General features: G+C 40.0%; 1 protein-coding gene across 5 annotated transcripts in view; it reads right to left on the minus strand.

The window, feature by feature from the left end:
• Nucleotides 1-23,590, minus strand: part of CNTLN (centlein) — a 275,109-nt gene that overhangs the window by 204,985 nt on the left and 46,534 nt on the right. For all 5 annotated transcript variants that reach the window (XM_059656594.1, XM_059656593.1, XM_059656592.1 and 2 more), the window contains exon 3: nt 13,392-13,476. In XM_059656594.1, the coding sequence (XP_059512577.1) occupies nt 13,392-13,476 (85 nt within the window). The remainder of the gene's footprint in view (nt 1-13,391; nt 13,477-23,590) is intronic.

The raw sequence follows: 23,590 nt of genomic DNA on the forward strand, positions 1-23,590 counted from the left end.
TGCCATCGCACCAAAAAAAAATAAGATACCTAGAAATAAACTTACCTAAGGAGGTAAAAGACCTGTACTTGGAAAACTACAGGACACTGAAAAAAGAGATAGAGGAAGACATAAACAGATGGAAGAACATACTGTGTTCATGGATTGGTAGAGTCAACATCATTCAAATGTCCATACTACCCAAAGCAATCTTTGGATTCAATGCACTCCCCATTAAAATAGCAACGGCATATTTCATAGATCTAGAATGAACTCCCCAAAAATTCATCTGGAATTTAAAAAGACCCTGAATAGCTGCAGCGATCCTGAGAAAGAAGAACAAAATAGGTGGGATCTCAATACCAGATATCAAGCTGCATTACAAAGCCACTGTTCTCATAACTGTCTACTGCTGGCACAAGAACAGACATATAGATCAATGGAATACAATAGAGAACCCAGAAATTGACCCAAATGACTATGCTCAATTAATATTTGACAAAGGAGGCAAGAACATACAATGGAGTCAAGACAGTCTCTTCAATAAATGGTGTTGGGAAAATTGGACAGATACATGCACCAAAAAAATGAAACTAGACCACCAGCTTACACCATACACAAAAATAAACTCAAAATGAATAAAGGACTTAAACATAAGACGGGAAACCATAAAAATACTAGAGGAACCCACAGGCAACAAAATCTCAGACATATGCCGAAGCAATTTCTTCACGGATACAGCTCCTAGGGCAATGGAAACTAAAGAGAAAATAAACAAATGAGACCACATCAAAATAAAAAGCTTTTGCACAGCAAAAGACACCATCAACAAAACAACAAGAAAGCCCACTGCATGGGAAAACATATTTGCCAATGTTATCACCAATGAGGGTTTAATCTCCAACATTTATAAGGAACACATACAACAAAAGGAAGATGAACGACCCAAGCAAAAAATGGGCAACGGACCTAAATAGAAACTTTTCGAAAGAAGACAGAAGTAAGGCCAAGAGACATATGAAAACATGCTCAAAGTCACTAATTATACAAGAGATGCAAATCAAAACAACAATGAGGTACCATCTCACACCTGTCAGGATGGCTATCATCAACAAACCAACAAACAAGTGCTGGCGAGGATGAGGAGAAAAAGGAACCCTTCATGCATTGCTGGTGGGGAGGCAGACTGGTGCAGCCACCGTGGAGAAGAGTATGGAATTTCCTCAAAAATCTAAAAATGGAACTCCCATTTGACCCAGTGATCCCACTTCTAGGAATATATCCCAAGAAACCAGAAACACCAATCAGAAAGGATATATGCGCCCCTATGTTCATAGCAGCACAATTCACCATAGCTAAGATTTCGGAACATCCTAAGTGCCCATCAGCAGATGAGTGGATTAAAAACCTGTGGCAATCTACACTATGGATTACTATGCTGCGGTAGAAAAGAAAGAATTCTTACCATTTGTAATAGCATGGATGGAACTTTCTAAGTGAAATAAGCCAGTCAAAGAAAGATAAATATCACATGATCTTACTCATTTGTGGAATATAATGAATAACATAAACTGATGAACAAAAACAGGTCCAGAGACATAGAAGCATCGATCAGACCGGCAAACCTCAGAGGGAAGGAAGGTAGGGGAGGGTAGAGGTAAGGGGGAGAGATCAACAAAAGGTCTTGTATGCATGCATATAGGCCTAACCAATGGACACAGACACCAGGGGCATGAGGGCATGAATGGGGGTTGGGAGGGCAATGGGTGGATAAGGACACGTATATAATACCTTAATCAATAAAGAAAAAAAGAAGTAGAAAAAAGAAGTCTCTAGAAAAACCCAAATATTAAAAGATACCAAAGCAGAGTTTAGGCTCTGACATGTACAACTACAAGAAACAATGAAAACAACCTAACCTGGTAAAGTTAAAACCTCATGCTCAAGTTCTATTTACCTTGATACTTACTTTCCATTTGGTAAATTTTATGTACCAACTTGGATAAGCCAGGATATCCACTTTTTGATCAAACACCACTCTATATGTTGCTGTGAAGGTATTTTTTAGATGTGATTAACATTTAAATCAGTGGACTGAGTAAAGTAGATAATCCTTCCATAATGTGACTGGGCCTTATCCAATCAGTAGAAAGCCGTAATTTTTTTCCTCCAAAGTACCAACATCAATCTTCCCTGAGACACCAGCCTGCCAGACTGCAATACAGAATTCAGACTTGCAAGCCCATAACTGCATGAGCCAATGCTTTAACATCAATCAGAAAGAATATATGCACCCTTATACTCATTACAGTAATATTTACAATAGCTAAGATCTAGAAACAGCCCAAGCACCCATTGGTACATGAGTGGATAAAAAAAGTTATGGTACATTTTATACAATGGAATACTACACAGCTGTGAAAAGGAACTCTTACCTTTTGTGACAGCATGGATGAAACTTAGATTAGATTGTAATGCTAAATGAAATAAGCCAATCAAAAAGACAAATACTGTATGATCTCACTTATATGTGGAATCTAATGAACCAAATAAATTGATGAGAATAATAAAAAAATAAAGTCAATGTACTCAATTTCTCTCTCTCTCTCTCTCTCTCTCTCTCTCTCTCTTCTCTCTCTCTCTCTCTCTCTCTCTCTCTCTCTCTCTCTCTCTCTCTCCTTTTTCCCTCCCTCTCTCCCTCTCCCTCTCCCTCTTACAGATTTTGGTCCCATTTAGGACTTTGCTCTTAAAATTTCAAGTCCATGGATTCTGCTACCACCCTAAATGAGCCTGGAAGAGGATTCTTTCCGAACTAAGGCTTTAGATGAGAACACAGCCCAATCAAAACCACGATTAAAACAACCTTATAAGAACCTGAGCAGAGGACCACCTAAGCTATGTCCAGATTCCTGATCCACAGCAACTTAATAAATGTATATATTGTTCTAAGGCACTAGTTTGTGATAATTTATTATAGAACAAGAGAAAAACAAATATAAGTCAATCTATTCTACTATAGAATGTATACTAGAAAAAAATGGAGAAATGAAACAAAGCATTATAAATCTTGAGAGTATTAAAAAGAAAAAGCCCACATCTCAAAGGGAATGTAAGGGTGGGTGGGTGGGTGGGTGGGTGGGAAGAGATCAAGTAAAGAACTTGTATGTATATATGCATAACCCATGGACACAGACAATAGGGCAGTAAAGGCCTGGAGTGGGGTGGTGGGTAGGGGATGAGCTAGAAAGGGGCAAATGGGGGGGGGGGAAAGGGGACATATGTAATACTTTCAACAATAAAGATTTTTTTAAAAAAAAACCCACAACTAATTAATGCTAACAACAGGAAATTAAGTCCTCTAATTATTCTCTGTAAGTTTACTTTAAAAATGCATTAGAAAAAAAGGCTAAATAAGTAAAAATATGATAATTTTCTCATTTTTTCCCCTGTGCAGTTGAGAGATACCCTCTAGATTTTTCCAAACATGTTATAGTAGAACCAAGATATACATATATCCCATGTTCAAAGGCTGTTAAATCGTGTTGTTTACCCATATCTTCAGAAAAAAATCACTTCTACTGTTGTGGTAAACAACCTGCTTCCCTATTTATAATGGTCTGGCCCTCAAGCAACTTCAGAGCGAAATTATAGCTAATTTGCCTACAAACGTCAGGTGGTCATAATAATCTGGCCTCTCAGTGTATACTGTTCAAATAATATATAAAATAATGAACTTAATCACAGAACAACAACATATACTCTAAACCTTCCTAAGTATCAACATGAGAGTGCATATACACACATACACACACATTCGCAAAGAGAAGACAAGACAAATAGCAAACTTAAAAAACAAAAGAAACATGCCCTGGCTGGTTTTGCTCCGTAGATAAAACTTTGGCCTGCGGACTAAAGGGTCCCACGTTCGATTCCGGTCAAGGGCACATACCAGGGTTGTGGGCTAAATCCCCAGTGGGGGGCATGCGGGAGGCAGTCAATCAATGATTCTCTCTCAACATTGATATTTCTATCTTTCTCTCCCTCTCCCTTTCTCTGAAATAAAAATATATTTTAAAAAAAGAAACATTAAAAACAAAAGTATTAAGTCAATTAGAGAACGAAGTCCAAATAAGTATGTTGCATCAATGAAAGCAAATGTGATGAACTTACCTTTAAAAGGTAATATACAGATTGAGTCAAAATACAAAGTCCAATCAAATATTATATACAGAGATTCATCTAAAGATACAATTTAAAAGGATTAATAAAGATGTAACAAATTAATAAAAAGAAAGCTGGAGGAAAGATAATGGCTTAAGAAAAAATACAGATACAATTTGAATGACTAAAGAGATAAAAAATTAGAATGAATGTACTGAATCTTATTATCTTCTTAGTCCCATGGTCTCCACCTTTATATAGGTCTGCTAACTCAATCAAATCCTCTTGTATTATGAATTTTTAATTTCTTTCTCCATTACTTTCAAATATTTTGCCAAATATTTTTAAGTACAGAATCTTCTTTCTATTTACTGTACAATCCCTCTTTTCCATTTCTTAGAATTAAGTGAGCTCTTAAAATGTCATATACTAATTCTCCTTGTATTGCTTTCTAAAATCACTAAACACATCACTATTGCTAAATTTAATCTTTTTCACAAACCCCACTTTTGCATCATTTTACAACATTGATAACCTTTTGCTTCTTAAAACTCTTTTAATTCATAAGATATTGCATTATATATACTTCTCTCTCTCTTCTTCCCTGAACAGTCATTTCATCTTTTTTCTGAAATTTGCTCTTCCTCTCACCAATTAACAATATCAGCAAATATCTTGTTCTTAGCATTCTCACTGTTTAAACTCTTCCCTCTAACTATAACATTAAATATCTACATCTTAAAGAGAAAACTCCCTCCCAAGGGTCAGATCCAGGCTTTCAACAATTTGCTAAAAATCTCTAAGTAGAAATCCCACCAACAACTAAAACACAATTTTTTTTAAAACAAGATCAAAACCTAATCCTTACATTAAATTGTAACTCCTGATAATAACTCTCTTTCTGATAATAATGTCACTGTTCTCTTGTTTCTCCAGGCTAAAAACCTAATGGTCAATTTCAAATTAGGACTTTCAAGTCCTATGGTTCTAACTTACATACCTTTCATTCCTGCAAATCTAATACTTCAGGTTCATGTCATTACTTTTAGAGTATGAAAAAATCTCCTAGTAGATGATTCTACTTCCTGCTTTCCTTTATCTTTTTTTTTCTTTTTTTTTTTAGAATTATAAAGGCAGTGTTTATTAAAATATAATTCATTTTCTTTTTTTAATTTAATTTTATTTTTTTCTGTATTTTTTTTATTGCTAAAAGTATTAAAAAAGGGTATTACATATGTGTCCTTTTATTTTTACCCGCCCTTGACAATCCCCTGGCCTCCCATACCCCCCCCCCCCCGTGTCTTATGTCCATTGGTTATGCTTATATGCATGCATACAAGTCCTTTGGTTGATCTCTTACCCCCCTCCCTCCTGCCCCCCAACCCTCCCCGGCCTTCCCGCTGCAATTTGACAATCTGTTTGAGGCAGCTCTGCCTCTGTATCTATTATTTTTCAAAAGTTTATAATGGTCTCTATTATCCATGAATGAGTGCGATCATGTGGAGTTTTTCCTTCGTTGACTGGCTTATTTCACTTAGCATAATGCTCTCCACTTCCACCCATGCCATTGCAAATCGTAGGAGTTCCTTCTTTTTTACAGCAGCCTAGTATTCCATTGTGTAGATGTACCACAGTTTTCTAATCCATTCATCTACTGATGGGCACTTAGGCTGTTTCCAGATCTTAGCTATGGTGAATTGTGCTGCTATGAACATAGGGGTGCATATATCCTTTCTGATTGGTGTTTCTGGTTTCTTGGGATATATTCTTAGAAGTGGGATCACAGGGTCAAATGGGAGTTCCATTTTTAGTTTTTTGATGAAACTCCATACTGTCTTCCATAGTGGCTGCACCAGTCTGCATTCCCACCAGCAGTGCACAAGTGTTCCTTTTTCTCCACATCCTCTCCAGCATTTGTCATGTGTTGATTTGTTGATGATAGCCAGTCTGACAGGTGTGAGATGGTACCTCATTGTTGTTTTGATTTGCATCTCTAAGATGAGTAGTGACTTTGAGCATGTTTTCATATGTCTCTTGGCTTTTTGAATGTCCTCTTTTGAAAGGTGTCTATTTAGGTCCTTTGCCCATTTTTTGATTGGATTGTTTATCTTCCTTTTGTTAAGTTGTATGAGTTCCTTATAAATTTTGGAGATTAGGCCCTTAACAGATATGACATTGGCAAATATGTTTTCCCACACAGTGGGTTTTCTTGTTTTGTTGATGGTTTCTTTTGCTCTGCAGAAGCTTTTTATTTTGATGTAGTTCCATTTGTTCATTTTCTCTTTAGTTTCAAGTGCCCTAGGAGCTGTATCAGTGAAGAAATTGCTTCGGCATATGTCTGAGATTTTGTTGCCTTTGGATTCTTCAAGAATTTTTATGGTTTCCTGTCGTACATTTAAGTCCTTTATCCATTTTGAGTTTATTTTTGTGTATGGTGTAAGCTGGTGGTCTAGTTTTATTTTCTTGCATATATCTGTCCAATTTTCCCAACACCATTTATTGAAGAGACTATCTTGGCTCCATTGTATGTTCTTGCCTCCTTTGTCAAATATTAAGTGAGCATATTGGTTCGGGCCGATTTCTGGGCTCTCTATTCTATTCCATTGATTTATATGCCTGTTCTTGTGCCAGTACCAGGCAGTTTTGAGAACAGTGGCTTTGTAATACATCTTGATATCTGGTATTGAGATCCCACCTACTTTGTTCTTTCTCAGGATTGCAGCAGCTATTTGAGGTCTTTCTTTATTCCAGATGAATTTTTGGAGAGTTCGTTCTAGATCTGTGAAGTATGCCGTTGGTATTTTAATGGGAAGTGCGTTGAATTTATAGATTGCTTTGGGTAGTATGGACATTTTAATGATGTTGATTCTACCAATCCATGAACACGGTATGTTCTTCCATCTGTTTATGTCTTCCTCTATCTCTTTTTTCAACGTCCTGTAGTTTTCTGAATAGAGGTCTTTTACTTCTTTAGTTAAGTTTATTCCTAGGTAGCTTAATTTTTTTTGGTGTATAGAAATGCCTCAGATTTCTTGGGGTTAATTTTGTATCCTGCTACATTGCCAAATTCATGTATTAAGTCTAGTAGCTTTTTGATGGAGTCTCTAGGGTTTTGTATGTATAATATCATGTCGTCTGCAAATAAGGACAGTTTTACTTCCTCTTTTCCAATTTGGATGCCTTTTATTTCTTCTTCTTGCCTAATTGCAATGGCTAATACTTCCAGTACTATGTTGAACAGGAGTGGTGAGAGGGGGCATCCCTGTCTTATTCCTGTTCTTACGGGAAATGGTATTAGTTTTTGTCCATTGAGTATGATGTTGGCTGTGGGCCTGTCATATATGGCTTTTATTATGTTGAGGTATGATCCTTCTACTCCCACCTTGCTGAGAGTTTTTATTAAAAATGGGTGTTGGATTTTGTCAAATGCTTTTTCTGCATCAATTGATATGACCATGTGGTTTCTTTCTTTCAATTTGTTTATGTGATGTATCACGTTTACTGATTTGCTGATATTGTACCATCCTTGCATCCCTGGGATAAATCCTACTCGGTCATGGTGTATGATCTTTCTGATGCACTGCTGGATCCGATTTGCTAAGATTTTGTTGAGGATTTTGGCATCTATGTTCATGAGGGATATTGGCCTATAATTCTCTTTCATTGTGTTGTCTTTACCTGGTTTTGGTATTAGGGTGATGCTGGCTTCATAGAATGAGTTTGGGAGTATTCCTTCCTCTTGAATATTTTGTAGTAGTCTGAGGAGGATAGGTTTTAGTTCTTCCTTAAATGTTTGGTAAAACTCCCCTGTAAAGCCGTCTGGTCCTGGGCTTTTGTCTGATGGAAGCTTTTTGATGACTGCTTCAATTTCTTCCATAGTTATTGGCCTGTTGAGATTTTTAGATTCTTCCTGATTGAGTTTTGGAATGTTGTATTTTTCTAGGAATTTGTCCATTTCCTCCATGTTGTCTAGTTTGTTGGAGTAGAGCTGTCCATAGTATTTTTTAATAATCATTTGTATTTCTGTGGGGTCTGTTGTTATTTCGCCTCTATCATTTCTGATTTTGTTTATTTGGGTCCTCTCTCTTAGCTTCTTGGTGAGTCTGGCTAGAGGTTTGTCAATCTCGTTTATCCTTTCAAAGATCCAGCTCTTGGTTTCATTGATTTTCTGTATTGTTTTTTGGTCTCTATGTCATTTATTTCTGCTCTAATCTTTATTATCTCCTTCCTTCTGCTCACTCTGGGGTTTTCTTGTTGCTGTCTTTCTAATTCTTTGTAGAGTTAGATGACTTACTACCATTTTTTCTTGTTTTTTGAGATAGGCCTGTAGAGCTGTAAACTTCCCTCTCAGGACTGCTTTCATTGTGTCCCATAGGTTTTGGATTGTTGTGTTTTCACTGTCATTAGTTTGCAGGATGTTTTTAATTTCTTCTTTGATCTCATTGGTAACCCAATCAATATTTAATAACATGCTATTCAGCTTCCAAGTGTTTGAGTATTTTGGGTTGTTTTTATTGTAGTTTATTTCTAATATTATGCCATCGTGATCTGAGAAGATGCTTTTTATGATTTCAATCTTCTTGAATTTGGGGAGACTTTGCTTGTGACCCAATATGTAGTCTCTTTTTGAATCTGTCCCATGAGCACTTGAGTAGAATGTATATTCCGTGGCTTTGGGGTGAAGTGTTCTAAAGATGTCTATTAAGTCCATCTGATCTAGTGAGTCATTTAGGATTGCTGTTTCTTTGCTGATTGTTTGTCTAGAGGACTTATCCAGTGATGTCAGTGGTGTATTAAAGTCACCTACTATGATTGTATTGTTGTCAATCTCTCCTTTGATATCTTCCAGGAGTTTTTTTTATGAATTTGGGTGCTCCTGCATTGGGTGCATATATGTTTACCAGGGTTATATCTTCTTGTTGTATTGATCCCTTTAGTATTATGAAGTGGCCTTCCTTATCTCTTGTTATGGCCTTCACTTTGAGGTCTATTTTGTCCAATATAAGTATTGCTACCCCAGCTTTCTTTTCCTTTCCATTTGCCTGAAAGATATTTTTCCATCCCTTCACTTTGTCTGTGTGAGTCCCTTCTAATGAGGTGGGTCTCTTGTAGACAGTAGATGTATGGGTCATGTTTTTTTATCCATTCAGCCACTCGCTGTCTTTTGGTTGGAGCATTTAGTCCGTTTATGTTTAAAGTTATTATTGAAAGGTACTTGTTTGTAGCCATTTCTTTTTTTGTGTGGCTGTTTTCTTTCTGAGCTTTTTATTTCTTCTTTTTACACCAGTCCCTTTAGCATTTCTTGCATTGCTGGCTTGGTGGTGATGAACTCCCTTAGCCTTTTTTTTTGTCTGTGAAGCTTCTTATTTCCCCTTCAGTTTTGAATGATAGCTTTGCTGGATAGAGTATTTTTGGATTCAGTCCTTTGCTTTGCATCATTTTTTAAATTTCTGTCCATTCTTTTCTGGCCTGATGTGTTTCTGTTGAGAACATCATTTGATAATCTAATGGGAGATCCTTTGTATGTAACTTTCCGTCTCTCTCTTGCAGCCTGTAAGATTCTCTCTTTGTCCTGAACATTTGCCATGGTAATTATGATGTGTCTTGGTGTGGGTCTTTTCGGGTTCACCTTGTTTGGGACTCTCTGGGCTTGTGTGACTTTTTTCTTCCCCACCTTAGGGAAGTTTTCTGATATTATTTCTTCGAATAGGTTTTCTAATCCTTGTTCATCTTTCTGTTGTTCTGGCACCCCTATTATTTGTATGTTGTTTCGTTTCATGTTGTCCCAAAGCTCCCTTAGGCTCTCCTCCTGTCTTTTAATTTTTTTCTCCAATTGCAGTACATTTGGGGTGTGTTTTGCTTCCTTGTCTTCTAATTCACTAATTTGGTCCTCCGCTTCTCCTAGTCTACTGTTGATACTTTCAATGGTGTTTTTTATTGCAGCTATATCGCTCTTCATTTATTCTTCGGTCTTACTTAAGTTCTTGATTTTTTCATCTGTTTCTTCTAGCTTCTTGCATATGTTATTGATTTTTCCCTCCATCCGGTTTATGCACTCTAGGACCCTTATTCTGAATTCTTTTTCTGTCATGTTGCATGCCTCTGTATCACTTAGCTGCTTTTCTGGCGTGTCCTCCTTTTCTTTCCTTTGGGGGTTTCTTTGTCTACCCATGTTTGATCTCACTGACATATCTAGACGTTGAGTCGTTCAGTGGCTGCTCCCTGGGTAGCAGTGGCTCCTTGCGCTGTGGTAGCTCTTCAGGCCGTTGCGGTAGCAGCTGCTCCTCAGTTGGCAGCAGCTCCTCTGGTGGGTGCTGTTCACAGCTGTGGTGGCTCTTCTGGCTGGTGTGGGAAGGCTTCACGTACAGCTGCTGTTCCTCAGACAGAGGGTGTGGTGCTCAGGAGGCTGCTGTTGCTTGGATCTGCTGAGGCACAGCTGTTAACCTTTGTGGTGTGAGCCATGCTGGCTTGAGTCCAACGACAGGTCTAGAAAGGAGTGAGGAGTCATGCAAATTTATGCACCAAGTTCCCAAATTCATTCAACCTCAGTTATGTAAGGCCAGAAATTACTGCAATAAATATTTCAACTCCATGGACAATTTCCTCATGTGGTCAAAAGATGGAAGGACTTCAGTAGTTCAGCAGTCTGTCCAGTAGTATAGTGACAATCATTCTTTAGGAGACCTTCTTGAGAACAATGGTAGGTTCAGAGAAGATAAAGTTCAACAGCTCACCGTTCCACAGTCCCGTAATTAATCTCGAACTCCGCACGCTCCTCCCGTCCTGCCGAGCCAGGCGCGCCCCTTTTTCTAATTGCTTATACTAATTACTAGTTTTATTTTCATAGACTGCAACTCAATGAACTTAAGTCCCTAAAGAAAAATCTAGATAGATTTCTTTGGCCTACCAGTAAAATCCAAATTTTTCTTGCAAGCAGTCAAGGCCTTCCCTTAATACAGATGCAATATAATATTAGTCTTAGCCCACACTCCTACATATTATTTATAATTCAAACCATAAGTTTCAATATTACCTAAATATGCCTTACATGCCACTCCTACCTTCATGTATTTTGTTCAGTGTTCACCCTGGGCAAATCCTCCTACAATCTCTACCTATTAAAACCCACTTTAACACTTCAAGACCTCTCCACAGAACTTAATCACCCTTTCTTTTAAATCTTTACAATACTCTACTTGTAATTCTTCCATGGCACTTATAATACATTGTGTGTTTTTTCAATTTATATCATACATTCACCAATATTCAATGAACATCTATTATGAGCCAACAATATGGTAAATATTAGCTGTCAGGGGGAAAAAGGGCCAATGGGTATACAAAAGTGGCCACTCTCACAGAACCTGTAATCTAGCATAGCAGAATATCGTTACTTGATCCATGCTTTTATCCCCACCCTGCTCCTCAAAGACATTTACAAATCATTAAAGCCAAAAATTGCAATTCTGAATTTTCCACAGTACCATCACAGGACAGTACATACATTTAATACATTTCATTGAACTGAACTGAAATATACCTTGTAGAAAGTTATAACCAAAACATAATTAATGTAGGCTAAGAAACCAGGGGCCTAAAAAGTAAGTTGATATCTGAAAATCAAATAATTTATGTACATGCCAATATAGATCTTAGAATACTTTCTGACATTGATATGCACGTGGAAAATACAACTGTTTTTTTTCAACAAAAACTGACTAAAATGCTATTTCTAAAATGTCATCATTATAGTATCAATTATGACATTTACTTTAAAGAAAATACAATATTGCGGAAGGTATAAACTTCAACTTTATATGTCAAATAGGAACTTATATTTAATTTTTAAAAACAAGTTTATATCGATGTAGAAAATGGAAAAATATGTTAACTTCCACTTTTAGTCGTCTAATAAAACAATTTTATGACAATAACTAACCTAAGATCAAAGTTCGTACAACTCTTTAATTGGCTAGAAAGGAAAACAGAGTCAAAGCCAGAAGAAAACAGTTGCCAAAAAAAACCTCCATTTAACTTAGGAAAAATGATAGGTAATTTACCCATAATGAGCAATTGGGTACAAAATGAATTTAAATATTCTATCATGATATAGGCCATTCTTACAACAAATGTCTTTCACCTTTATTTTGAAGATGTTTAAACCTTGAAAATGGTTCCTAGAAGCACTGACCAAATGGATTTTTGCAGTAATCATGTATTGATTATATATATTACATGTAACAATATATTTGTAATTAAGTAGTCAGTACATTTTATATATATATATATATATATATATATATTTATTACATAAAGTTATATGTAATAGTATAATTTACTGATTATATATAAAAGATAGGACTTGGCTAATTCAGAAATATAAGCTTTCAAAAGATCAAAGAGAATCATCCCAGTTTTTGTTGATCTTTTCTACAAACAAAATCTGAAAATTTACAAGTTTCAGAAGTGAATGATAACTGCTAAAAATAAAAGGCAAAATTCAATAAAACAATAACTGCGAGATACAATTATAAAACTATAACACCATCTTAAGAGTTTTAATATATAAATAACACAGCTATTAACTCAGAAAACAAATAAGAGGCTATAAGCCAGTGATGGTGAACCTTTTGAGCTCGGCGTGTCACATTTTGAAAAACCCTAACTTAACTCTGGTGCCGTGTCACACATAGAAATTTTTTGATATATGCAACCATAGTAAAACAAATACTTATATTTTTGATATTTATTTTATATATTTAAATGCCACTTAACAAAGAAAAATCAACCAAAAATAAATGAGTTTGAGTGTCACCTCTGACACGTGTCATAGGTTCTCCACCACTGCTATAAGCAAAGTATAACTATAAAGAATAATCCAACTATAGTAGTTTCAGAATAGTAATGGTTTAACATAATGACCCTGATATATTCTCAATAAACATTATGGCAAAAAATAATAATTTAAAATAATGCGAAGATCTACTAAAACAATTATAGTGGTCAGGCAGGGGTGGGCAAACTTTTTGACTCGAGGGCCACAATGGGTTCTTAAACTGGACCGGAGGGCCGGAACGAAAGCATGGATGGAGTGTTTGTGTGAACTAATATAAATTCAAAGTAAACATCATTACATACAAGGGTACGGTCTTTTGTTTTTTTAGTTTTATTCATTTCAAAGGGCCGAATCTGGCCTGTGGGCCGTAGTTTGCCCACGGCTGGGTTAGAGTATTTCCTATTGTAATACCAACCTGTTCCAATTCTTGTATTTTAGCATCCTTGACTTGCAGAATTTCTAAAACTTTTCTGTCTTTAGCTTCAGAGTTCTGTTTTTCTCTAGAAATAAAAATATATATATATATACACATTGAGAGTTTATTAGTCATAACCGGTAGCTGATCCTTTAGAATTTCACATCCTGATAATGAGTGTCACTTTGAAATACAAAAAATTAAGGTATCTGGGGTTGACAGCCCAGTCAGAAACCATATGGCAAGTGACAACAACTCAGAACTGCTCACAACTGAAACAACTTCATATTAAATAATTTAGTTACAGATTTAGATACATGATAAGAATATTTGAAACATGTGTAATCTTTATTGAATTACCCATTGTATTATAAAGTTAAAATAATATATAAATATATCTTAACAAACATTTTATATAGAGAATTATATTAAGAATAAAATATTGGACATTTCAAAGATGGTGGCAGAGTAGGTGGATCTTTCTTGCACTTCCTTCCAGAACCAAACTGGAAATAAAACTAAAGTGGGGACCATTCACCCTGAATTACCAACTGAAGATTAGCTGAAGAGGAGACTTTTAACAAGGAAGGGCACAGACCACCTCGAGATAGGTAGGAGAAGGGCAGGGCCAGCTCCCACAGGAGGCAAGCAGCAGCCCATAGCATCAGAGAACAGCAGCCCATATAACATCCAGCTGTGAAAGGCAGTGGAGCTTCTATCAGGGAGAGTCAGTGCTGTTTGTTTGTTTGTTTTAACAAATAAACCAAAGCACAGGGTTTTCGTTTGCAGGCACTTACCCAAGGCTTCTGTGGAGGGAAAGAGGTACAGACTGAAATCCCCTGTGGAGAGTCTGAAGTGGATGGCATTGGGGGAGAGGTGGGAGAGCAGAGCAGTATGCCTGAGCTTGGTCACCATCCCCACACATACCGCAACAGGTGAGTTTTACCAAACATTCAAAGAAGAACTAACACCTATCCTCAAACTAATCCAAAAATTCAAGAGGAAGGAAGACTTCCAAGCTCTTTTTGCAAGGCCAGCATTATCCTAATTTCAAAGCCAGATAAAGACACTACAAAGAAAGAATATTACAAGCCAATATCTCTGATGAACAAAGATGCTAAAATGCTCAACAAAATATCAGCAAATCTATACATTAAAAAGGTCATATATCCTAAACACAGGGAAAAATAAACAACTTGAACTACACCAACTAAAAAGCTTCTGCACAGCAAAAGAAAACACCATCACAATGTAAAGAGAACCCACTGCATGGGAGAATATATTTGCCAATGATACATCTGATAAGGGGTTAGTTTTCAAAATATATAAGAACTCATATAGCTCAACACTATGAAGACAATCCCATTTAAAAACTAGGCAAAGGACTCGAATAGACACCTCTCCAAAGTGGAAATACAAATGGCCAATAGACATTTTTTTAAAAATATGTTTAATGTCATTAGTCATCAGAGAGATGCAAATTAAAACAACAATGATGTTGCCCTAGCTGGTTTAGCTCAGTGATAGAGTGTCTGCTTGCAGACTGAAAGGTCCCAGATTCAACTCCAGTCAAGGGCACATGCCAGGGTTGTGAGCTCAATCCCCAGTAAGGGGCGTGCAGGAGGCAGCTGATCAATGATTCTCATTATTGATGTTTCTATCTCGCTCTCCCTCTCCCTTCTCCTCTGAAATCAATAAATATATATTTAAAAAAACAAAACAAATATCTCTTTTTTTAAAAAAACGATACCAACAACAATGAGGTATCATCTCAACACCAGAATGGCTACTATCAACAAATCAACAAATGACAAGTGCTGGTGATGATGTGGAGAAAAGGGAACCCTAGGTCACTGCTGTTGGGAATGCAAGCTGATGCAATCACTGTGGAAAACAATATGGAGTTTCCTCAAAAATTAAAAATGGAACTGCCATTTGACCCAGCAATCCCACTTCTGGGAATATATCCTAAGAAACCTAAAAGACCAATCAGAAAGAATAATCCCTATGTTCATAGAAGAATTATTTACAACTAGAGGCCTGGTGCACGAATTCATGCATCAGTGAGGTCCATCGGCCTGGCCTTCAGGATAGGGTCAAAATCAGCTCTCCTACATCCCCCAAGGGGTCCCAGATTGCAAGAGGGTGCAGGCCAGGCCAAGGGACCCCACTGGTGCACAATCGGAGCCGGGGAAAGACATGGGAGGTTGGCCAGACTGGGAGGGGTTTCAGGAGGGCTCCAGGGCATGTCTGGCCCATCTTGCTCAGTCCCAATCGGCAGGACTCCAACAGCAGTCTAACCTACTGGTCAGAATGTCTGCCCCCTGGTGGTCAGTGTATGTCATAGCGACTGGTCAACCTGTAAACTTTCTGCCACATCATAGTGAGCAGCTGAGTGGCCTTAGCATATTATTAGCATATTACACTTTGATTGGTTGAATAGACGAATAGATAACCAGATACTTAGCATATTAGACTTTTATTATATAGGATAACTAAGATCTGGAAATAGCTCAAAGGCCCATCAGAAGATAAGTGGATAAAAACGCTGTGGTATATTTACACAATGGAATATATGGAGCTATAAAAAAAAAAAAAAGGATTTCTTAACCCTCCTTCCCCTCTCTCTTACAAATCAATGAATTAAAAAAAAAATTGAGAAACAGCCACATCTCTGAGGATCACAAACTAAACAGAAATATAATGCTATGGATGTGGATGATGCAGTCTAAGGTGGAAAAGAGCTTGGCTCCTGGGAATAGTAGGAAATACTTGTCCTGCTCAATATGTAAAGTCATAGCCAGGCTCATTGTTTGAAACCAGAGAGTGGGGTGGGGCTCCCAACTCCTAAAAGAGGGCTGAAAAATGTCCACTCATCCTTGCCTGACTCTAAATCTTATGTATATGAAAGTCTAAAATGGCAGAAGTTTACAGGTATAGCATCCTAATCAAGAGCTAAGCCAAAACACCCTTGGCTCAGGTACTAATTAGAGCAAATCCTCTCACTGTTGGCCAAGAGCCACAAACTACCAATAGAAATCCTGTTTCAGTGCCGGGAGCCGGTCCATCCTTGCTGTTTCAAGGGACCTGGCATATATGGCATACGGTTCTTAATATGTTTGCTCACCTTTTTGGCGCTGTGCTTTAACCAAGGTCACCTCTCCAAGAAAGGTTGAATCCCCAGGTAGGGATTTTCCCCTGAAGTTAGGGAGGGAATAAAACCCCTCAACTAAGTGCCAGGCGGGTAATTAATCCCTTTAACTACGAACAAGCATGCTTAAACTACATAATCTTTTCTCCCTGGAATGGAGATAAGAAACGCCCTAACCTTTGTAATAGAGATTGATAGGATTGAATCAACTGGTATAAATACAGTTGTAACAAGACAGAAACACTCAGAACTCAGAACACAGAATCAAGAACACAGGGGCTTGGAAGACTACAGAAATTGGCAAGAGAACCGGACTGAACCTGGCTGGAGAACCTACAGAACCTGGCAATAGAACCAGGCAAGAGAACCCAACCATGCTGATCAACTGAACGCTGCCTCTGTGTCCTTCCTTCTTCGCCGACTCCGTCTACACCTTTGGGAACCCCTGGACCTGCTGGGGTTGGACCCCGGCATCTGGCGCCCGAACAGGGACCCCTAGGTAAGCGCCCCGCACTCGGGACGGATCGGACTCCACCGTAGGAAGAAGGTGGATAGTCTTCGCCGACTCCGTCCACACCTTTGGGAAGCCCTGGAACAGGATTCCCCTAGGTTAGCCCCCCCCCAATTGAGAACCCCCACATTCGGGACGGATAGGACTCCACCAGGGTGCTACAGACCCCCCTATAGAGGATAAGTAGGGTAAGAAGGTGGATAGTACAGAACTTAGTTTGAGAAGATGTGCCATACTGAGTCCAAAGAAAGAAGACTCTGTATTGATCTTTAGATTAAGAAGATGTGCCATACTGAGTCTAAAGAAATAAGACTCTGTATTGATCTTTTAACACTTATGCTTGCTAGCAGAGGAATTAAGGTTACTCCCAGTCAGATGGAACATTTTATACAAGAAATACGTCCATGCTTTTCTGAGGAAGGAAAGGTGCCAGAAAGGTAAATGTAGAGGCATGGGAGAAGGTAGGCCCAAGGAGCCTTATCCTTAACCCCACTGCAGCCTTTCTACCCTGGGAAAGTGCAGGATTGGCAAGCTCTCCCTGGGATGATAGATCAGGACTCAGGTAATAGCGGAAAGCGCCAATCCTACTCTTAAAATGGATATAAGAGAGCATTTGAGGTTTTTCTTTTTAATGCTTGCTTTTAAAAAATAAAAAAGGGGGAATTTGCCGGGAGCCGGTCCATCCTTGCTGTTTCAAGGGACCTGGCATATATGGCATACGGTTCTTAATATGTTTGCTCACCTTTTTGGCGCTGTGCTTTAACCAAGGTCACCTCTCCAAGAAAGGTTGAATCCCCAGGTAGGGATTTTCCCCTGAAGTTAGGGAGGGAATAAAACCCCTCAACTAAGTGCCAGGCGGGTAATTAATCCCTTTAACTACGAACAAGCATGCTTAAACTACATAATCTTTTCTCCCTGGAATGGAGATAAGAAACGCCCTAACCTTTGTAATAGAGATTGATAGGATTGAATCAACTGGTATAAATACAGTTGTAACAAGACAGAAACACTCAGAACTCAGAACACAGAATCAAGAACACAGGGGCTTGGAAGACTACAGAAATTGGCAAGAGAACCGGACTGAACCTGGCTGGAGAACCTACAGAACCTGGCAATAGAACCAGGCAAGAGAACCCAACCATGCTGATCAACTGAACGCTGCCTCTGTGTCCTTCCTTCTTCGCCGACTCCGTCTACACCTTTGGGAACCCCTGGACCTGCTGGGGTTGGACCCCGGCATTTCAGGATGGAAGAATGAGGTGAGGGTAACAATTTAGTGGCAAGCATAAATTTTCTAGAGAGAAAATGGCATTAGACAAGGAGTAGTAAGAAAAGAGGATGAAGAGAACAGTAAGAGCAAAAAATCCAAATACATGAAGAAAACACACTCTCTACACACACACACACACACACACACACACACACACACACACAACACAAGAAAACAGTGACTCAATAATCTGAAAAAATCAAACTCTAGACAAAATGAAAATAACAAAACACATTGAAAAAGACTTTGAAATAAGGATCTTTCTAGATATAAAAAAGTGACTAAAATTAAAACAAAAAACCATAAGTAAAACAATAAGTGGATCTAAAAAATCATGAAAACATATAAAGCACTAAATAAATAAAAAACAATTAAATGGGCTGAGCTCAAAACTAGATACAAAAAGGCATTTAGTGAAATGGAGACTATTAATGAGGAATTCACCCAGAACAATGAATAAAAAAAAAATTTTAAGTCATGCGGGTTTTACTAGGAAACTCCGACATATACCTAAAGTGTTTCAACAATAGGTAACAGTGGAGTAAAATATAAAGCAAAATAAAGCAAGAGGCTGCCTTCATGAAATAAACATTTTAGTTCATACCTATTGAAACGAGTGATAAAGAAGTGAACGTAAAGTATGCCAACTGGCTATCCTATCTAATAAAAGAGAAACATGCAAATTGACCATAACCCCAACACCCTTCCCGTTAGCTAATCAGCAGGATATGCACATTAACTGCCAACCAAGATGGCAGCTGGGAGCCACGCAGCTGAAGCGAACAGGAGACTTGCTTGCTCCAGTGATGGAGGAAGACAACGTTCCCGGCCTGCTGCTGCCAGCCTCTGAACTGCACTCTAAGCAACTATGTTGCAATTATAGAAGCCAAACAAGCTCCAGAGACCTTCTTTCAGCCAGCTTCGGCCTCAGAGCTTAGAGCTGTTGTGATGGCAACAGAGTTTCAATTATAGAAGCCAAACAGACCCAGAAACCTGCTTTCAGCCCTCAGAGCTGGAGCCGGTTCTCAGCTCCAGTGACAGCTATATAAGGTAAATAAATCCCAGAATTAAAAAAAAAGAAAAAAAGGAGAGGCTGGGAGCTTAAGTTGCCCTCCAGCCTGAAAATGGCTCTCAGGCCCTCACCCAGACTGGCCAGGTACCCAAGTGGGGAACCCCACCCTGAAGGGGGTGTGACCAGCTGCAAACAGCCTTCAGCCTGTCATCCAAGCTGGCCAGGCACTCAAGCGGGACCCCCACCCTGATCCGGGACACTTTCAGGGCAAACCAGCCGGCCCCCACCCGTGCACCAGGCCTCTATCCTATACTATAGGCAGGGCGGGACAGCACGAGCTGCCATCCGGGCCCCATGTGCAGTCCTTGGCAGCGGGGCATAAGCCCCACCCCCAGCTGGGACCCCCGTGCCACCTAAGCCCCACACTGCTAAGCCCCGCCTCCAGCCAGGACCCTATGACTATTGGAGAGCAGTAAAGTGCCGCTGGGCCCTGGGTCGCTGTGGTGATCCATCCATTCAGTAAGTAGAAAAGTGCAGCCTGTAGGCAGCCCCCAGTTGCACCTGATCTGGGAGCAGGAAAGCAAGCCCGGCCTGAGGGCAGCCCCCAGCTGGGCCTGATCCAAGAGCAGGAAAGCAAGCCCAGCCTGTGGGCAGCCCGCAGCTGTGCCTTCTCCCCGGTCACCATGAAGATCCGGGAGCAGGAAAGCAAGCCTGGACTGCGGGCAGCCCCCAGCTGGGCCTGATCCAGGAGCAGGAAAGCCCGGCCTGCGGGCAGCCCCCAGCTGTGCCTTCTCCCTGGTCGCCATGAGGATCCGGGAGCAGGAAAGCAAGCCTGGCCTGCAGGCAGCCCCCAGCTGGGCCTGCTCCCCGGTCGCCATGGTGATCCAGGAGCAGGAAAGCCCGGCTTGCAAGCAGCACCCCCATCCTGGCCATAGCTCAAGGGAGAGTAAAACATGCAGTGGAGGCTAGGAGCCTGAGAGATCAACACAGAGGGGCTCCTGGTCCAAGCCTCCATGGTGTGGCTGGGGGCAGGCCCCCAGCATACACACACACACACACACACACAGTGCCTGCTCTGAGCCTCCAATGTGGCTGGGGGCAGACCCCCAGTGGGGACAGACACACACACACACACACACACACACACACACACACACACACGGGACCCCTGCTCCAAGCCTCTGCTGCCAGACTGTGGCCATCAGTAGGACATCCACTGAGGGTTCCCAGACTGTGAGAGGGGCAGGCTGGGCTGAGGGAACCCCACCCCCCAGTGCACGAATTTCATGCACCGGGCCTCTAGTCCTATAAAATAAAAGCCTAATATGCAAATCGACTGAATGGCAGAACGACCAGTGGAATGACCGGTCGCTATGACACACACTGACCACCAGGGGGCAGATGCTCAACACAAGCGCTGACCCCAGCCCACAGGCCCCAGGCCAGCCAAAGCAGGTGCTAAAGGGGGCTCCCCTGATCACCACGCCGGTCACCCAGTAGAGGGAGACAAATGGCAGTGGTGGCGGCAGGGCTATCAGTGGGCAGGGCGCGGACAGTGAACAGGTGGCGCCACCCCCCAATTGCCCCGCCGCTCACCTCCTGGAGAGTGAGGCAACCAGCAGTGGCGGGGAACAAGGCTGGCAAGCAAGCAGCATCAGGACGGCCAAGGCCAGTGCCAGCAGGGGCCCCCCGACTGCCCCACTGGTTGCTCCACAGATCGACCCTGATCACAGGCCAGGCCTAGGGACCCTACCCATGTATGAATTTTGTGCACTGAGCCACTAGTAAATATAAGAACAATAAACTAGGGTAATGAAGAAAGGTATGTCTAGTCTTTTTTTTTTTTATTAAAGGGAAACACCTATTTGATACATAAAAGTTTTAACAGGATTTAAAATTTTTAAAATCAGAAAGTGTAGAAAACAACACTTTCAAATATTCAAACAAAAAGACATGTACAATCCATCCATCTGATTCAGTATGTCCTTTAGAGTCTCCGTTTCCTTGTTAATTTTTTGTCAGGAAGATCTGTCCAGTGAAGTCAGAGGGGTGTTAAAGTCCCCTACTATGACTACTGTTGTCAATCTCTCTGTTAAAAGTCCTCCAGACGTGTGTGTGTGTGTGTGTGTGTGTGTGTGTGTGTGTGTGTGTGTGTGTGTAAAGGTGCACCTATATTGGGTGAATATACACTGAGTGGCCACATTATTATGACCACCTGACATTTGTAGGCAAATTAGCTATAATTTCGCACTGAAGTTGCTGGAGGGCCAGACCATTATAAATAGGGAAGCAGGTTGTTTACCACAACAATAGAAGTGATTTTATTCTGAAGATATGGGTAAACACGATTTAACAGCCTTTGAACGTGGGATGATTGTTGGCGCTGGGAGCCATGGAGCTGAGCATCAGCAAAACAGCCGAGGGAAGGCCTGTTTGAACACCTTTGCTGTCTGCAGTTACCAAGATAAAATGTCTCCAATTCGCACAGGAACACAAGGATTGGACAGTCGAGCATTGGAAAAAAGTCATGTGGTCCGATGAATCACGTTTCCAGTTGCATCATGCAGATGGCAGAGTGAGAATTTGGCAGAAACAGCATGAAAGCATGCACCCCACATGCATAAGTACAACCCTTCAAGCTGGTGGGGGCAGTGTTATGGTTTGGGGCATGTTTTCCTGGCATGATTTGGGCCCTTCAATTCGTATGGAACAACGTCCGAAGAGCACAACATACCTAAGTATCGTTGCTGATCAACTTCATCCTACCATGTTGATGGCGTATCCCAATGAAGATAGCTTCTTCCAACAAGACAATGCTCCATGCCACAGTGCTCGTATTGTGCAGGAGTGGTTTCAAGAACATGAGGGAGACTTTACCTTGCTTAGGTGGCCCCCACAATCACCAGATCTCAATCCAATTGAGCATTTGTGGGACGAAGTTAAAAAAGCCATCAGGCAGCTTGTTCCACAACCATCAAATCTCACAGAACTGGACAGTACTATTCACCAGGCATGGTGTCAGATTCTTTGCATCACCTTTCAACATCTTGTGGAGTCAATGCCAAAAAGAATTGCCGCAGTATTGAAGGCAAAAGGTGGCCCAACGAAGTACTGATGGGGTGGTCATAATAATCTCGCCACTCAGTGTATGTTTACCAGGGTTATATCCTCTTGTTGGATTGATCCCTTTAGTATTATGTAGTGACCTTTGTTATCTCTTGTGACGTCCTTCATTTTATAGTCAATTTTGTCGGCTATGACTATTGCTTCTCCAGGTTTTTTTTCTTTTCCATTTGCATGGAAATTTTTTTCCCATCCCTTCACTTTCATCCTGTGTGTGTCTATTCTTTTGAGGTGGGTCTCTTGTAGACAGCATATAGTTGGGTCATGTTTTTGTATCCATTTAGCTACCCTGGGCCTTTTGATTGGCGCATTTAATCCATTTGCATTTAGGGTTATTATTGAGAAGTACTTATTTATAGCCATTTTAATTCTGTATGGCTAGTTTTCTCTTTCTGTTTCTTCTTCTCAGCAATCTCTTACAGCAATCCCTTTAGCATTTCTTGTAATGCTGGCTTGGTGATGATGAACTCCTGTAGCCTTTTTTTTTTTTTTTTTTTAATCGGGAAGCTCTATATTTGACCATCTATTTTGAATGATAGGCTTGCTGGATATAGTAATCTTGGTCTCAGATCCTTGCTTTCCATTACCTTGAGTACTTCATACCATTCCCTTCTGGCCTGTAGAGTTTCTGATGAGAAATCAGGTTTCAGCCTTATAGGAACTCCTTTGTAGGTAAGTTTTCTTTTCTCTTGCTGCCTTTAAGATTCGTTCTTTGTCTTTAATTTTTGGCATTTTAATTATGATGTGTCTGGGCATGGGTCTGTTTGGAATCTCCTTTGATGGGGTTCTCTGTGCTTCCTGAACTTGTGTGACTTTTTCCTTTACCAGGTTAGGGAAATTTTCTGCCATTATTTCTTCAAACACCTTCTCTATTCCTTTCTCCCTCTTCTGGCACCCCTGCTATTCCAATATCGTTACATTTCACATTGTCCCACAGCTCCCTTAAGCTGTCCGCCTGTTTTTTAATTGTTTTTTTCTTTTTGGTTCTCTGATTGAGTAATATTTTCAACTCTGTCTTCTGATTCACTGATTAAATACTGAGCTTCCCCTAATCTCCTGTGTATTCCTTCCAATGTGTCTTTGTGTTATGGCATCATCTCAGACTATTCTTTTTTCATAGTTACTTTATCTG

The sequence above is a fragment of the Myotis daubentonii genome, chromosome 11, assembly GCF_963259705.1.
Source record: "Myotis daubentonii chromosome 11, mMyoDau2.1, whole genome shotgun sequence".
In the NCBI taxonomy this organism is placed as follows: domain Eukaryota; kingdom Metazoa; phylum Chordata; class Mammalia; order Chiroptera; family Vespertilionidae; genus Myotis; species Myotis daubentonii.